Source organism: Macrosteles quadrilineatus, unplaced genomic scaffold (genome assembly GCF_028750875.1).
Source record: "Macrosteles quadrilineatus isolate MER2022 unplaced genomic scaffold, UCM_ALF_1.0 Scaffold_7__1_contigs__length_78375512, whole genome shotgun sequence".
NCBI classification, from domain to species: Eukaryota; Metazoa; Arthropoda; class Insecta; order Hemiptera; family Cicadellidae; genus Macrosteles; species Macrosteles quadrilineatus.
In genome coordinates, this window is record NW_026542600.1 from 64,564,047 (window position 1) to 64,583,329 (window position 19,283).

General features: G+C 33.8%; 1 protein-coding gene across 3 annotated transcripts in view; it reads right to left on the bottom strand.

The window, feature by feature from the left end:
• Positions 1 to 1,736: 1,736 nt before the first annotated feature.
• Positions 1,737 to 19,283, bottom strand: part of LOC128998022 (KN motif and ankyrin repeat domain-containing protein 1) — a 57,023-nt gene continuing 39,476 nt past the window's right edge. For 2 of the 3 annotated variants that reach the window (XM_054423954.1, XM_054423955.1), the window contains exons 9-14: positions 16,575 to 16,739; positions 12,993 to 13,122; positions 9,664 to 9,774; positions 7,682 to 7,894; positions 6,712 to 6,912; positions 1,737 to 5,031 (exon numbers count right to left, since the gene is read on the bottom strand). In XM_054423954.1, coding sequence (XP_054279929.1) covers positions 4,834 to 5,031; positions 6,712 to 6,912; positions 7,682 to 7,894; positions 9,664 to 9,774; positions 12,993 to 13,122; positions 16,575 to 16,739 — 1,018 coding nt within the window. In that variant the 3' untranslated portion in view covers positions 1,737 to 4,833. The remainder of the gene's footprint in view (positions 5,032 to 6,711; positions 6,913 to 7,681; positions 7,895 to 9,663; positions 9,775 to 12,992; positions 13,123 to 16,574; positions 16,740 to 19,283) is intronic. The other variant, XM_054423956.1, reaches the window with a different exon arrangement.

Genomic DNA, 19,283 nt, shown 5'->3' on the forward strand with positions numbered 1-19,283 from the left:
TATTTTTTTCTTAAATCAAATCATAGATTAATCTGCATTACACTGATGAAATCACGGAAGTGTTTAACTACAAAAGATCCACCAATACGATTTTAATACTATTTAAAGGTTCTTCCAAAGGAAGAGATACCAGATAACATACTAATAATAACTCCGATGACGTAAAGGTATGGGAAATATTTTATTCATTGAATGATCAACCATATTTGGAATTTACACTTAATACTCTTAAACAATGCTAAATGTTTCACCTAGTAAATAATAAAACTTAAGACAGGAAGGACTGCCTCAGTTTTGACCTCAGCAGACACCACTTTCCTGTTCTACTTGGACCTTATGACTATGCTCCCATCCACCACCACCCACGTTCATTGATGGAATCAAGGTACACCAGCAGATGTCTTATCAGATGCTTACTAGCCAATGTATACAACCCCTACTTAAAAGACAACAAATAAACAAATTTATAATTATATCTATTGAAAGCTTACAGTTTGAAGCAGTTTTTATAGCATTTGCTACTATCATGCATTTTTCTTTTAAAATTTGTATGTAAGATTGTTTTTCCTTTTTTGAAGAACATTACTATTTTTCAGTTCTAATCTTTTTAAATAATGTTTCTGATACTTGAGATTCATCTAAAACTATCCATTCTTACTCAAAATTTAATGTAGAATGCAATGGTAGTGTTGGAGTTAAATATTAATTTTTGTAAACCCCCAAATTTGGATTTTGCTAAATAAACAGGTTTTTTAAATAATCAAAATATTGTTTTGTGTGATTTAGAATTTTTTTAAATTTATATTTGAGTCACATTAATTTGGGTTTGTGTACCACCCTAAAAACGTTTAACACTATGTCAAAACCAACCTGTATAAACAGAAATGCAACCATCACATACGAGGGCTATCCAGAAAGTAAGGAACATTTCGTTCTGACGCCACTAGGTGCGTGCTGATCTCGTACATTTTACTGAGTACGCATGCGGCAACTCAGTCGGCGTTCAGCCAAGACAATGGGATCATCCTCCCGCTGCCCGTTTTTTCACAAATTCAACTTTAGTTGTGCCCTGCGATTGAAAATCCCGCCAGTTGTGAGGGGCTCATTGATACATCTTTTGTTGGCAAAAAGCTTAAAACCGGTAGACATTTATAGCCAAGTGTGTGAAGTTTAAGGAAACAACGTAACTGCCGATTCACGATAATGGATCTTTCACTTTGTTGTGTGACAATATCAAACAACAAAGTCTTTGAATCTTGAGGAAAATAAAGCGAAAGCTCTAGCGGTTTTTGCGAACCTTTTCATCAACTTTAGCGACTAGTTCCATCAGTCACAATGCTCAGGCGTCCGCCCTTCGTTTCATCATGACCCATGAGCGTCAGTTCGGCCATTTTAAAACTGAATGCACCATTTTCCACAGAACATTCGTTCATTACGTTGTTTCCTTAATCTTCACAGACTTGGCGATAAATGTCTATCAGTAAGTTTTTTGCCAACAAAAACTGTATCAATGTCTCCGCACCTCACAACTGGTGGGATTTTCAACCGCAGGGCAAATATTAAGTTGAAATTGTGAAAAAACGGGCAGCGCGAGGATGTTCCAGCTGTCACGGCTGGACGCCGACTGAGTTGCTGAGTGCGCATGCACCAAAATGTACGAGATCGCCTAGCGGCATCAGAACGATCCGTTCCTTACTTTCTGGATAGCCCTCCTACTTTCGCAAGAACTAAAGAAACTAAATAGAATACCAACTTACCTTTCTTTCTAAGTTTTAAATGGGTCCTAGGAAAAACTAACTGTATAAACTTGCAGCATTTTGTGAGTTAGATAAAAAGCATCTCTTTGTTGAAATAGTTTAATATTAAATTGTATATACATCAGGCTTTACAAATCTATTAAGGATCAAAATTATGAACATTATTTATACATATTTTACATTCACAATTGATATTTAAAATCTAATGAGTTCAAATAATATATTTATCTACAACTTAATGATTTGGTGAATTAATTAAATAAGGGTATAATCACAAACCTGAATTTACTTACAAAGGGCAGTTTGCACTAGTATCAAATTATATGAATCATCTTAGGCAAAATATGTTTAAAATTAACTCCAATTTGGGTGCCACGAGCAGCGTTTAAAAATTCTTTTCCCCTTATTATATTTATAAATACTGAAATTCTCTTGAGAATTCAAGTTAAATTGTGCTTTTTAGTAAACATAAAACTTTTTTTTACTTTCCATCACACAAATTAAATTTCAGTCCCCAATCACAAATAAATATTTTTATGACTAAATCTGTATATCAAAATTTCCATAAATGGTAGCAGGATATTTGTATTCTTTAGATAAGAAAGCTTCAGTGAAAACAACTGAAGTTTTTAGTTAAACCCTAATTGTGCTTATTTAAGGCTTAGTTTTAAGTTGCACACCTGCCCTTTAACAATGGTTTTGTATTAGTTGAACTCTTTATAACATTACATATGTACTGATTAAAACTAAAAAAATTGATTCAATTTAATAGTCAATAAGTTAAAAACTTAGAACCTGGATTAATGTCTGGTTAGTTTAAAGAAGTTAATTCACAGAGATTAGACTCTCTTGAACATAAGATGTTTTCTATTTAACAAAAACAAGTCACTATAAGATTGGTGCATGTACTGTACTAAGAAAATCATAACTCAAATTACATTAAACTCACTCAGAGCCCATAAAACACACAACCACATTGATAAACTTAGAGAACATTTATTTCTGCCTAAAACACTAATTTGGCACTAACCAAATATGTCAATACTTTATTTTCTTGGATAAATCGACACTAGTTCATTAAAGCTAATTTCCTGACATCTCATATTCAAGATTTTTAACAGATGGCTTGAAATAGTTAACTTTGTTAATACAGTATTTATATCAAACGTTAGTCAAGTGACAACAATTCATACAACCATTTATATAATAATTATATAACAAACAATTTAAACTATTTTACACAAATCTAATTTTGAATGTGAACGTAACATTCGCTTTGACATTTACAATACAATTTCTGTACCAAACAGTGAATTTATAACATTAGAACAACTCAAGTTTAACACATAACATACATCTCCAATCAATGGCAGAACTGTGTGAATAATAAAAAAAAAAATGTATGCACAGTTATGACTGGAATTTCTCAATTCCTTTTAACTTAAGTTTACTTGTGGTCCAAGTAATTAAAAAACTTGTTTTTTCCATTTTATTGTTACCTTCAAACTAAATAAAAATTGTTAACAACCAAATTTATTTGCACTTTACTACTTTTTCTAGGCCTTTATGAGCAAAATATTTTCGTTCTGAAGAATAGGCCTGAATAAAAAAATCTCCAACATCATGAGTGTGGTTAAATAACTTCTTGATCAGCATTGTACGTGTTATTAAATTTACGGAAAATAAATAAAGAAACGTCTTATAACACTTAAAACATATATTTACACTTATAGCCTACTGTTATTCACAAGACGGTAAATATACAAAAAAGGTGGCAAGTGGTGATCGATTTCGATTGGACACTCCAATCATCATCAGAGTAACAGTTTAAGCGTAAATATATGTTTTAAGTGTTATAGGATGTATCTTTATTTACTTTCCGTGTGGTTAAATATCATGTACATTTTAAATACCTTTTAACGAAATATGATATGTTTCATATTCATTTCACGCTCAGGGTTCAGAAATGTCTCAGGGCTCCCATAAATTTGATCTTGAATGAAAGGATGACATTTAGATGGTTTGAAAAACTTTGAATTCTTTATTTAAGAATATAAATTTGAACATTTCACAATACTTCTATCATGATAAACCAAACTATAAGCCCTAGTTTTAATTTGAACATTGCCAAAAACACCCAGGGAAATCCGGATAAACCACCAACAATTGCTAGCCATACAATATTTATGATGATGGATCACAGCTTTTACAATATTTTCTTCAATACTGAACTTTTTTATCCACACCAACTACTATCACTATTTTAACTGAGTTCACACATTTTAATGACCTCACTATATGTGAAAGTCATATTTACTACAGTAAAACATTGGGAAGGCAAATGTTTGGCTAATTATATTACACCTGAAATAGGAGAATCTTCAAGTTGGAATACCTTAAGAATCAAAACTTTTCTTTCTCTAAATACTAATTGGATTCTCAAATCCTATAAAGACTAGATCTACTTCTTGGATTGAAATAATAAAGTGGAATGTGATGCAGTCTTAGATTTCTTTTGAATTACAACAGCACGTAATAGTATTTGCACTTTTCCAAGTATTTTTGATAGAGCAATCGTTAAAAACTCATAGACCCTCAAGAAATATGTCAGCTGGTGCATATAGGTTGCAGGGGTTAAGTGAGTAGTGATTTAAAATAAACCAATTCAGGTAAAAAAATATTCACTAAAAACATTATCACAAGAATATTATTTTGTGTTCCTTGATACGATTAACTTTCCTACTCAACCGATAAAAATATCCCATGCATACAATGGTTGCTAACTCAGGTGTTTGGAAACTAGTATGATTGAAACTCAAAAATGAAATAACAAAATACTATTTTGTAGGTTATTCTTTTTAAATATACTGCATAAAGTAACAAGATCTGAAATATAATCTTATTACCACTATAATTTCTTTTATGAAGTTGATGGTAAATTTTCAACAATTATTTAGGCTACTTGACTTGGTTTAAGACACACTGTACATTTGTTGGAGCAAGTATTCAATTGTTATTAGAAAACTCTTAAATATTCAATGTTAAGTTTAATAAATTCTTCAAGAACTACGACTATTTAGAACGAATGGTCCTGTTTGGTGCGTGGCTGCGGGGATGTGGGTGTTCGCAACGTAGGAGTAGTGCTTTTGGCACGGCGATGTTTTAGAGACGTATATGGAGAGCTGCCCCTTGAGAAATGTTCTTGGGCATACAGCAAGACTCCTATGTCCCGGTTCCCTGCCTCCATAGCGATATTCAGTGCTGTTTGCCCGTCCTAAACAAATAAACAAAATAAGCTATTTGCTGATGCTGTAGTATTCTTGATTGCCTCAAATGATGATGCCTAGACAACCAAACGTAGCTGATATCTGATAATATACCGTACTATTTAGTTTGACATTTTCCTAGAGTCTATGCTAAAGGCATTTCCCCATTCTCCCCCAAACAAACACATCTGAAGTCTACTGGAGACTGCATGTAATGATCCAATGAGACAATGTAGCCATAGGGAAAGGAGCAGGTGGCATTGTCAGTATTGCTTGATAAAAACGTGGCACAGTAAAATGCTAACAATTTAATATCCTAAATCTATCCAACAGGTAATCTTGAATACAATAATAGACTTCGTTAATAAAATTTTATTTTTTTATCTCAGGGCTTTAGGAGAGATTATTATTTAGTTTTACCTAAATATTGAAGTTAAATTGAAGTATCACCTCACCTTATATACTTTATTAAGAATTACAATATATAAAAGCCACAGAGATTTATTTTGGGCGAATTGAGCTGTGTAAAACCCTTCAAAGCTTATCTGTATTAAACTATATTATTTGGAATGAACTGTGAATTACATATTTCACTGTTAAACTTTCGTGACTAGTATCGTGATAATTTCTACACTTTGTGACTTTCGATTTGTGGTGACACCTTTATCATCTACCGCAATCATAGTGATTGGTGACACAACATAATGGTCATCTGCTTCTGCGATCGCGATGACATTGTGAACTTTCAATCCTGCAAACTTAACATGTGGCTAAAGCAATCGCTTTAATATCTTGAGATTCCCGCCTAGAAAAAAATTTTGAAATTATTAAAAGATAAAGAAAATCTATGAGTCCGTATAACCAATAATATACTTGAAGAGGGATACAAGTTTGGCATATTTCGCCACTTACATGGAAAACTGAGATGGTCACTAATTATTTTATTATTTTCTACAAACTAAAATGTTATTTCTCTTCAGATGAGTCTGATGTCGCTCCCAGCTTTGACATCACAAAAGAGGAATATAATCCCTGCACAAAATATAAGGAATGAAACATGGGGCATATGGCGCACTATATCACAACGGTCTCATGGCTCATCTTGCTAGGTCACGCACAGTCAGTCTTAAGGGTTTGTGATTTTTGCTGTCGATGTATTTTTTTCTGTCGGTTGTGCAACTTTAGTTATCCAACTAAAACAGCCTAATGATCTTCCGTGATTGCGGCGATATAGGGAATATTTGATCACTAGTGTCTAGTAGGTATCATAAGTTACTCAGGGATCGGAACCACATCCGATCTGACTGGAGTCCATTGACTACACGCGAAAACATTCAAATCATTACTGCGGTATCCCTACACAGCACTGTTTGTCTCTGGCTCAAGACCATTGACCCTTTTAAACGTCACAAAATATGTTCAAGTATTATATACTTTGCGTATGTCTTTCTCGATCGTAATATTAGCGTGATAGGTATTCTTGTTTAATAAATATCCCTCAATTACTCAAATACTGCCTGAAAAACAGGAATAACAATTTCCTGATTTGGGCTTATAACATCCTTAGCTTAAAACTTCAAAATGTACTCAGGTATGCTTATACCTGCTGACCATTCGGTTCCGGTTTGGGTACCTGCAGACCCCAAAAAGCAAGGAAAACATTTTGAAAGTGTTTAGTGTTAACTCACGTAATCTCTGATGGTAAGGTCACAGTCAGGCTGAGCAAGCAACAGTTTGACAATTTCAACATGGTGATGTTCGGCAGCACACATGAGTGCAGTACTCCCATCCTCATCTTGTATGTTCATATCTGCTCCACACTCCAGTAGTAGTTGAACCATGTCCAATCTGCCATGAGACACTGCCAGCATCAGCGCTGTTTGCCCATGCTGCAATCAAATCATACAAAATCCTGAATATCTCCCTCAGTAACGGAAACATTGACACTGTCTTGTGTGGTTGTGACAAAATCCTGATATTGTTCAGGGGTAACTGAAACATTATAAAAGTCTCCCGCAATCACAGAAAAGTTATCATCATCTTCTACGATTGTAGCTTAATTCTAATAATTTCTGTCATCATCGTCAATCAATAGTTTTTGAGATCATCATCGTTTCCCGTCGTCACAAAAACGTCATCGTCCGCATGCGTGATTGCGGCAAAATCACTAACATATTCCGCGGCCGTTTGGACATCATCATTGTCTCATGCAGTACCGGAAACGTCATCGTCGTCTCCCGCAATCACGGAAACGTTGTCGTCTGCCATGATCATGGAAACGTCATCTTCATCTCCCACGGTCACGCAAACGTCATAGCCTATTCATGCACGATTGCGGCAAATTGAAGATTCCCGGTAAAATACAAAATTCTCGCATAATTCCCGGTTAAAAAAAAATCACGCATTTCGCATCCCGGTTTTCCAGGTCGGTGGACACCCTGATAGAGGACTAGCTCTTGTTAGTAGCTAGTGTTAGTAGTTGTTAGGTAGAGATAGAGGACTCTTTTTGTTGTTATAAAGAAATATGAGAACTCTGAATCAATTTGTAACTGAAACATTATTTAGGAAATCCTTAGCTTTGAGTTACAAATTTACATGTTTTAATGTACTCGGTATTATTTAAACTCAGAATTATAAACCTTATCAATCACAACTAACCTGTTTTGCTCTTATATTGACATCTGCCATCTGGAACAGTCTCTTTATGACTTGTCGATGAGTTTCCGACCGTACTTGGGCAAGAGACACCAACATGATACAAGTGTAGCCGGCTGCATTTGTTTGGTTGATATTGCACACTTTGGAGTCCAGTAAAATGGAAACAACGTCAAAGTTCCCGTGAGAAACTGCATAGTGCATTGCTGTATTCCCCTGTAAAAGTATATATTGTTAGTACAACACTAATAATTATATTAAATGCAAAGAATACTTAATCAATCTAAGATTGAGATAATGTTTCCATTTGATAAAGAATTTTAAACATTCCTCTTGAACTAAAATGTATGACTATCAGTATTTAGTAGTAAACCAAATTTAACAATAACAAAGATCCATGTTCAATAATTTAAAATTTGCGACAGTGCACTTAAAACAAAACGTATAGCTGATCTTAAGTAGTAGGTAATGGACAACAAACCTGAGGGCTACTAAGACGACTCACACTCCGTTTTAAATTGTTTAAGGTACAGTGTTTAGCAACAATATTTTCTAGGCCCTACAAATTTACACTTTTGAATAAATTTAATGTTGACATTTTTTGACGCTTTGTGTACATTTTTTTAGGGACAGGGTACATTTTTTATAAATATTCATTGTATATAAATATTTATTTTAGTATAATAAATTGAATAAAACTGGTTTTGAAATATTAACCGATTATTAAAGACAGGGATTGTGTAGTATAACTACTGTAATTCATACAGACAGTTTAGTAAATAAAAAAAATAGTATCCTATTGTTACTGAGAATATATTTATAAAGGAACAAAATCGGTATCGAGATTCAATAAATTATGGTATCGACACATCACTAAAATCACAGAAAACATACTACTATAACCCAGAATGTTAACCGCATGGTAAAAGGCGTTAAGTACTCGGAGAGAGCTTTGCCTGTCAATTCGTAGGTAGCGCCACCACTCAGCATAGCTACGCTGGTGGCACTGCCTACGAATTGATAGGCAAAGCTCTCTCCGAGTACTTAACGCTTTTTACCATGCGGTTAACATTCTGGGTTATAGTAGTATGTTTTCTGAGCTAAAATGGAAGCAGAACAAAGTAAAATCGATCGAGACATCCAAAGTGACATCATCACGTTTGGGCTGACCATTTGTCTGCTCCTAATATCTGTCTGCTGTCCGCTATGTCCAGGGTTGCCACCCGTCCTGATTCTGTTGGGACAGTCCCCATTTTGTTTTCTTGGGCCTGTATTAGCGAATTTCCCATATAAGGGAATAAGCTATTACCGTAGTAATCATGGTAAGACCTGGACCCGGGACCGATTTGCTTTTTCGTTTTGAGGTCCCTAGAGGCCAAAAACGCCATCCGTTCAAATTCATGTATATATATGTGTGTGTCAGTTAGCACGATTACTCAAGCAAAAATATTCCGATTTTGATGAAATTTTGTACAAATGTGTAAACCTACATTTATTTGAACGAGTTTGTGAACCAGCATGATCGGACGATGGAAACGGGAATTTATGGGGGGTTTTATGTGGTAAAAATTGGTTTTTCCCATTTTGACCTTAAAAACAAAAAATGTTGCAATTTATTTCGAAACCATTTTGTAGAGCTAAAAAAAACAAACAATTTAGTATATTGAAGTGTTGTTATGAGCCTAATAATCACGGAGAAAATTCCAAAAAGTTGTAAAAATGCAAATAAAGACATTAATGTATATTTATTTACACTGTATTAGTGTTTTATGGGTTTGCTGCATTTTTAAACTTATCAACCTTAAAATTGATTCATTAAGTACTTGAACTATCAACTATCCGACACAAACTGAAATTTTACTATCCTCACACCTCTTTAATCAACAGTATTTAATACAACAATAGATTAATTAAATGTTCAATATGCCTACATTGGCATGTTTTCTGTTATTTCCTGTGATTTAGAACAGTGTTGTTATACTTACACTAACATCAGTCATATTAACAACATATTCCAGAAGTCTACTTGAAATTTCTTCAAGACAATCTAAATAGTCTTCAACATCTAGCGGGTTCGCATTAGCAGTGCTTGATATCTGTAATAAATAATACAATAACACATTAATACATACATGAACACAGGTACAGTACATAGCTACTAAATAAAATACAACAGAAGCGTTTTATTATTCTTCCATAAAATCGCTCAATGTGTGAGTTACTCAACTTTAACATGATCACTGCACACCCAGACTTTAGTCGGTACACCAGAGCTGCCGTGTGGCGCGCTCCGACAATAAAACGATCAAAAATACATTGGGTCACTGTAAGCCTAGCCATTGACGTAGGTAGCTGTTACTGTGAGCGCCGCCTGGTTAATTCGCTATCTTTTTCACACATGTATTTCCATATGAGTTTATGTAGGTTTTGTTTAGGAATCAAACACCAAGGGGGCTTAAAAAGCCATAAGAGACAGCAGGCACTTATTGTTTAGCATTGAACGTGAGGAGGAGAAACTCATGTCCATTTATAAATTATATTATATACCATATTATAATTATTATATTATATATTATATTTATGTTTATTTATATTTATTTATGTCCAGGGGTAAAAATACTAAGATTTACCTGAGGCAAGGCTTGCAAAAACACAAGAATCCTTCTCTTATCTTGTTGGTAAAGCCTACTAAATTATTCAAAAGGCTACCTCATGACATTCAACATGTTATCATGAAGTCTTTTGAATCTAGTTTGCCAATCCGTTTTATAGTTTGGAAGAATATTTGAAATGTTCTATCTTTACAGTAGAACCTCTAATATCCGGCCTCGGTATTTCTGGTCCTTGTTTTATCCGGTCACTTCCCGAAATCGATACCAAAAATATTTCCCACGGCTGTACACGTATTCTCCATGATTTGAGCGTTCTCACGGTTTATCTGTTTCCTGTTCATATACATTTTTAGCAAGTTCACTACACAGTTGAGCTTGTTGATTCTAAAAAGAGACTTAAAAACTACTTTTAACCAATCAAAAGTTGTTATTAGATACAAATTATCGTTTTAGTAATAGGTTGGTTAATTCGGCCAAGGGCTCGTTCCCTCGTATGCCGGATATGAGGGGTTTTCCTTTAAAATAAGTTTTAATAACTATTGATTTGGGCTATTATTGTTCTAATCTTCAAGAAGAACTGATGATACTGGGTTGGATAAAATTTAAAATGAAAACATCACCAATGAATTTCTTTCAATCATAACATTTTTTTTTAATTTATTAAATTATTGGTGATGTTTAAATAAAGATATTTTGAATTGAATTGAATTGAATTGTTTTCATTTTAAGTGTTCTTATTATTCTTCTGTTGAATTTACACCTTGTTGCCTTCTTTAATGTTATATGGTACGATATTGTTGATCCTTAGATATACGTTTCATCCCTCTTTATTTCTCTTTTTGGTCTTAGTATCATGATGTCAATTGCACTAGACATGTTATATTCCTTATTGAAATAAATCTTTCAATTTTTGAGAGCTATTCATGATTCCGACACGATCACGGAGACATTGATGAGTACATCGAGCACACACACACACACACACACACACACACACACACACTGAGGTCAGTACATACAACGTCTTCATTTGTCTCGTCTCTGGTTCAGTGGGTGACACACTACCTATCACAAGAGTGCTGACTATTTTGGTTAGTTACAATGAGTGTAAATTAGATAGAGTGGACAAGCAAAAAAACACTTTTTAAGAGTTTTTTTTGTGTGAAAAAAGTCCTTCAGAGTCCAGTTGCACAAAAAGTCATCATTAAGATGTTTACAAACCACCAAACCAGTATAGCTCATGGAGCAAGAATGAAATGGATTGGTGGACATTAAAATAAACTTGTGGCATTATATTTGTAACTATAATAATTCAATCATTAGTTAAAAAGTGTGTACTGTTTTAAAATTACTAAAAAAATTCATTACTCTTACAATTTGGCAATGTAAATAAAATTTCAACAACAAAATTCTCATTTATTTTAGTTTCCTTCTTCAATACTGAGCATTGGAGAACGCTTTTGCTCGACGCCCTAATCGACTGCGTACTTTGCATACCGCCTAAACCGGCCCTGATTCGTGTGTTTACAGTTGCAAGTGTCATTTTTCAGAGCTTGAGACCGCGAAGAGTCAGCCGAGTGTTTAATCTGCACGGTTATTACTCCATGTTTTATTGTTTTCCTAATTTTTTTTTGTGGTATGGTATGTATTCTTTTTTATAGAAAAAATACCTATAAAATAAAAAGCTGCCATGACTTTAACATCTATTTAAGCATCACTGAACATTTTACCACTTGAGGTGTTTGGCACTATATATTTGCAATTTGGCAAACATGGGCAAGCAGGTAATGGGAGAGCTCGTTGTTCACATTTGACAGCATTCGCTATTGCGACTCCTGCCGAACATTCTCCACAATGGTGTACTGTTAGCATAAAGGAAGTTCAAGATTTTTCCACGATGATAACGAATATGAAAACGATTTCGGGACCGTAGCAGATGTTTCAAGATTAAGCTGAGATCAATTGAGACAATGATGATGTCATCGGGATCGAGGGGGATGATCAAGATTTTGTAGCTATCAAGAATTATATTCATGATGAAACAGTATTAAATGCACACCAAACAAAATTCATGGATATCAAGACCTAATGCTGCTTTTCTATTGACAACTATACTAGAAATGTGTAAAAGCATTACATAGTCATGATGGGTGTTTAAGAACAAGCATTAATTAATTTTATTGTTGTTTCCAGTAATACTGCATACATTTCCCATAATTTATTAGTGAAACTAAAGTTTAACCAGAAATAATCTCTGCAACAACATAAATCTACCATCACCAATACTATTACCATAGCTTAAAGCCGGGTTTTCCTAGGCGCGTAGTCGGCCAGCGGAGAGAGGAACGCGGAGAGCGGACTCAGCTGGTCTTAGGTAATTTAATGTTACTGTTTTCCTAGCAGCGGAGCGGAATGCCATGTTAATTTCAATTCCGCTCTCCGTTGTCCGCTCTCCGCTGGCCGACTCCGCGTCTAGGAAAACCCAGCTTTAAAAACCTTTTGCCAATAAAATGATTATTAATAAAGAAAATAAAGAATAAAGAAAATGATAATTTATAAGTGGATGGTAAATTTGTCTATTTAAAACCAAAAATAACCAAACACCAGCAATGGGAATATTAAAAACTGAACCTATAAAAATGTCAATCGACACATCAATATATAACCATGGTTAGTGATAGGCGAAGGTGAAGTGTTTTTACCTTAAACCATTCCTGCTGAATTATATTTATTGCATTTTTCATCTGAGGAGGAAGGTTTCCTGACGGTGATTTCGCTAGAGCATCATTGAGGACTTTCATTGCTGCTCTCATCTCTTTAGAAGGCTCGACTCTTGGGGGAAAAAATCAAGTTGATTAGTGACTTACAAATATTACAGGGCTTACAAACTATAAATGTGTCAATATGAACCTAAGAGTTGAGCTTCATAGCTTACATAGTTGTTCATTCACATAACGTCAATGATACATTTTATGTCTACACTAATTTGCACAAAGATGACTGTTTTAACTGGGAACATTTGAGGTTATCCAACCTGTTCCCACGAGAGATGGTTAAGAGAAGGTGTTTTTGTAGTCTTTCTAAGAGCCACAGTTCGATGAACTGGTAAATAATTTACTGGTGCAATACACCCATGTTACTTTGATCCATTTTATGTTAGTAAAAAACCCAATAAACATGCTGGGATTTATCAAGGATGAATTTTAAATATCATGAATACTAGCCTAGTACACAGTTTTGGTAAATTTCAGACATTGCCACTGCTATCGGCAATTGGGTAAGAGAGGCTTGTTGCAACTCCACTAGCCAATATTTCCTTGCAATTTATTGAGTTTTTGTTAAGTTTCACAAAGTATTCGATATATCCATTGCTACATCACGTTCGATGGTTTGGTCGTGGCATGGAATGTGTGGTTATTCTTCTGCTGACAAGAGTTGTCAGCACTCCGTGTGACGTGTGACCGAACCGAGCGTGTGGCAGTCAGTCAGGTTAGAAAAGTGCAAAGGTGTAGTATTGTGAACTTGAGGTAGCGTCTTTATGCTATATTTCCCTCCCCGCGGTTGTCCACACGGTCCTATTCAAATTCTTTTGTGTAATTTTGCAAACAATAAACTAAGTAGCCTTGGCATATTAAAACCTTGACTCGGCCTTACTTTATTGAATTTTTCGCCCACCCGGTGCATGGACATTGAAAATTACATTGATCATTGTATATGTTTTCACTCAGAGAATCTATTGAATTAACTTACTACCGTAAAGCCTTACACTGAAAAACAATGACATTTCAACCCTTTCAGGCCCACTGTCCTTTGTAGGGGACATGCCATTTATTAATTTATTGTGAAGGCCAGGTCATTGTTTAGTGCCTTAAAACCCACTGTCCTGTCAACAGGACACTTTGGCAACACACAAATATCAATCTCAGCTCATTCTGTTGGATTTTACTAAAGTTACAAAAAACATATGACGTCAGGGCACGGCCGCCACAGCAGTATCAATTTGGTGGCATGACATACACACTATATATTTGTTATACATTATTATAAATTCAACAATTATGAAAGGTTGGTACATTATTTTGTTCCTTAGCAACGTAGGAACAATAATATAACCGTATTTTGCCTCATCAATCACTAATAAAGTTGCTGGATATTTTTGTTTTTCGATGTCCCCTGAGAGGACAGCAGGCAAATGTTATAGTCTATCGTCCCATTACTCCACGGTGAGTTGTAATGGTTGTAATGCTTAGAACAGCTGGGTACAGTTTGTCAACAGTGATTTAGTGGTTTTTGTTAGAGGTTATAAAATGAGTTACAGAAAAGTGGAAGCTAACGATATTTTAGACCTAATTGAAAGTGGCAATGTGCCTGAACTTGAATATCTAAGTGATAGTGACAATGAGCAAGTAAATACTACAACAAAATATGAAGTGAATTTTGGTCATATTGGTTTTGAAATGGAAAGAGATAATTATTGTTGTTTACTAAATAAATTCATAACATTGTGTATCTGATTTTGTGTCCATTTTTCATTGGATCCCTAGTGTTTATCATGTCCACTTTGACATACGCCCAGTGTCCTCTAGAGGGGACATATATTTGAACAAAAAATGTTTAAATGAAAATTATTTCCATGTGTTCACTGTGATAAGCAAGTGGTAATGCACATAATAACAGCTTCTTACTGGAATGGTTGAACATTTTTATTACAAACTTAAAAAAAAAAAATTTAATATTTTTTGAAAATTTTGTTGTTTTGTTTTTATTTTAATGTTATTATTTTAATTTATAAGTATAATTAATTTATAAGTATATTTAATATAAGCCCAGTGTCCTCTACAGAGGACAAGCCTGTAAATTACAAAGAAAAAATAAAAATAATAAAAAAATGTTCAAAACATGTTTAGAGGACTTGCCTTTATTGATTTATGTCAATATATTAGTTTTTTCCCCAAAAAATCAAACTTGGGCCTCAAAGGGTTAAGGTTTAGGTTCTTGTAACTCGTACTTAGGAATAACACTAAAAAAATGAATGGCTGGTTTTAAATTTGCCCAACTGAAACATTCTTCACGTAGGAACTTTGTAGATGCCTAATGCCTTACACACAGACAAGCATGAATTTCACAGTTGGGGTTTAGTTGTGTAAAATATTGAATGACGCATCCAGAAGCTACTAGGCCTATCCTTGTCTAAATTATTTCTTGATAAACATTGTACGTGTTATTAAATTTACGGAAAGTAAATAAAAATACGTCTATTGACACCTTAAACATATTTACACTCATATGCCTACTGTTAACTCACAAGACAGTAAATATAAATTAAAGATAGTACCGTAAGTGGTGATAGATTTTGATTGGACACTCCAATCAAAATCAATCACCACATAAACCCTTTTATATAGCCTATAAGTGTAAATATATGATAGGCCTAGGTACAAGTGTTATTTAGATGATTTTTTTACTTTCCGTGTCCTTTTCTGTAGCTTCACTATATCCCCAAAGCAGAACCACGAGCGAAAGTACGACATTGTCGCAGAAAGAAGGCGAGGGCTAAAGAAAGCCAAGCCTACCATAAAAGACATTGAAATTGTTATTATTTATTTTTACAGGTAAAGTTAGGGCTAGCCTACATGGTCCTTTTTTAAGTTTCACTTGGCCTGTATAAGTTTCTACAGAAAATACTATATAACAAAATAGTGAAATCGTTTTTTTACAGAAAATATTTTCTGCAAAAAGTCTACAACTTTATTTTTTTAAGAAAAATTTTCCGTTCTGCAAAAAGTAACGTTACAAAACGTCATACAACATTACATAAACGAAAGCTGCGACGTCAATACTCGGTGCATCGATCGTGAGTAAGAACGCATAGAATAACCGAATTACTAAAGTGATTCAACGTAATAACAGTAGGCGTATTCTAACAGATACGAGCGTTAGAAAACCTATTTATTTCCAAATAGTCTTTAAAACTTCACACACGTGGTTCATTTACACACAATTTGGACCGTGTAAGCCTGCAGAAAATGTTTTGATTTTTCTAAGTCTGTTTCCGTTGTAGAAAGTTTTAAAACGTTCTGCTTTGGGGCACTATTTTTTTAATTTAATCATAAACAAAGTACTTACCTAAAATTTATGAAAAAGTTTGGTTGATTTCAAATTTACGAAACGTTAATAGTTAGAACTCAAATTGTTTTTAAATTTATTGCTTTACACAAAACTTTAAAGTTGTGATAGATAAATATTGGTGTTCCATAGAAATCTGTGTAGGCTACTCATCTTACTTTTTCCTCGGTTCACCCTGAATTGGTTGAAATAATGGTGGCTCAAAGACCCCATGATCGTTGGGAAGCCCAGCATCATACAAGTTTACATCGTCGGAACCATCATCTGAACTGCTACCACCTCTCTTAGCACAATATGGCCTTATTGAGCTTTGATCTTTTAACCTGAAATCATCGAACACTCCATGAGCAAATAAACAAAAATTAAATTTTAAACCAATGTAATTACTTGTTTTTCAAGCAGGGTTCAGACATCGATTATAGATTCAATCTCTCAAAGTCAATCGACAGGCTGTCCGATTTTCCTTATCAACTGTCAGCACATCATAAAATGTATCAATACAAGTAGGCCATCTAATAAAATGTTACATTATGTTATGTTGCCTGTGCTAGAACTTTCAATCCTACATGCTGTGTAACCATATGACAGACAACTGGAGGTTCACACAATGCATGGGGGGTTGAATTTAATCTATTCATTAAATACAGTAAGTTAGGCCTATAATAAATAATCTGATTGAAAGATAACCTGTCCAATTCATTGTCTCAAAGAATCTAAGATGGATGATTCATTATAGCCTATCATATATGTAGCTATAATATAACTTAAAATCAGTAGACTCCAAGTGTAAGTTTAATGTTGACGTATTTTTGTTTGGTACTGGTAGGTAGGCTATTGCAAATTAAGACTTAACGATAAAGGTATGATATTACTGTATCACTAAATCTTTGCTCCTAAAACAACATATTCTAAAAATACATTTTACATAGGCTAGCCTATGTATAAAACCTTTTCCACAATATGAGACGTGGCATAGTTTCTAGGCGTAAATAGGACAACAATTAATTAGGCCTACAGTTGGCCTATCACAATAGAAACCCAATTTGTGCACTAAGCCTATCCTACAGCATATAAAATTTGGTACCTGGACAACAGTAGGGTTTCTTAACTGGGCTACGCTAATACCGATTGAAAATATCGATAACTAAGGTAGAATAGTCCTAATATCTAAGTCATGATCTTTCTAATCCAGCCATGGTCACAGATTTTTATTGACCAACTAACTTATAAATAGATTCAAAAGATTAAAATTTATATCTTATCTCAATCAAAAAATGTCTAAAATAATACCTACTCGCTTTCATAACTTGAGTTCATAAAACTAACCTGTAAGATTCACGGTGCCAAACTGATTGTTCCTCCTGCATAGGCCTATTATGTTCAATCAACTAGTGTAATATTATTTCCTATCTTCTTAAAATGACTAGGCCTACACTGCCTATTTACAAAAAAAAGTAGACTATGTGTTGTCCTTAGTTCGGCGTTACTTCCGTTTTGTGATCACTGATGCACTTTAGATTAGAATCCAATGTACCATAGCAAAACTAGGTTTATTTTATTGTGAGGTATATGTCCATAATTTCACTACAGTAATGGTTATAATAATTTTATCTTTTGAGGCGACGAGGAAGTATAAAAAATAATAACAAACCACTCAATGAGTATATAGTCACGGGTGGGTGAAAGGTGGAAGAAAATATAATAACACAGGACACAGACTAGGGTAGATGGATATTCGTATTCTTGATGATGATGATAATGGTATGGTAAACACTAAACAGGTAGAGGTAAACAAGATGCGCGCGCGTGCGCGAACCAGCGGCTGCTAAACAGCTGTTCAGTCACACACAGTGACAGTACATTACAGCCAGATTTCACATAGCAAACTTCTATAAAGAACAAGGCTTATTTTTCACCATGGAGCTATAATTATCTGAAGGCAGGACTTTTTTAGAAATCTTGTGGTGATGATAAGATGTATGAAATTGCCTTAAACTTTGATTGAATTGCTAAATTGGTAAATTGCTTTAACTGATCACAATATTAATATTATTTAAATTTGGTATACCTGAGTACAAAACTTGTCAGCTTCCTAAATCCTAACCTCACTTAATTTGCCTGCAATGTTATCACATGCACATTGCACAATATGTATTACTATGTGTATGTTAATGTAATTTATTGTGATACGGTATTTTATATTTCATTGGGTAAAATATAATTTTAATTTACAGTATAAACTAAATTGATTCTATCAAAAGTTCTATACAATTCCAGTATATTTTCCTGCAATTTGCATAGTTAATTTTAAAATTTAATCGAATAAATTGTTTTTTAAAGAATAAGTTAGGCCTAGGCTTTATACTATATTTTACACATTTTTTCAGGAAGAAACAGAGTATTATTATTTTACATTTTTAGCCTAGGGATCTTATCTATATTTTAGAAATAAGCATTGTTTGTTGTAAAATTTTGCATATCAATTTTAATTATTTTGTTTGTTTGTAAAATGACTGTGAAATGAGCAGTGTAAACTTCAAACATTCGTGTAAATTTTCAAAGTAATTAAAAATTGTAAAAATATTATTTTTTATGAATCTTATACTATATTATATGTTATTTAATTTCCTATACAAATTTCAAGCTTCTTGTGTTTGTTTATAGAATGACTCATCATTGGCTGACCTTGAATTTTCAAATCAGCAAGACAGAGAAAACAAGAATTTGACTACCTACAACAGAACAAAAAATATTTCCACTGAGTTAGCAGGATAGATAACATCTTTAACTTTAAATCCATGCTTAATATAAGTCAATAAGTTAATTATTAGCTTTACAGGAGTTTTACCATACTGCTCTGTAAAATA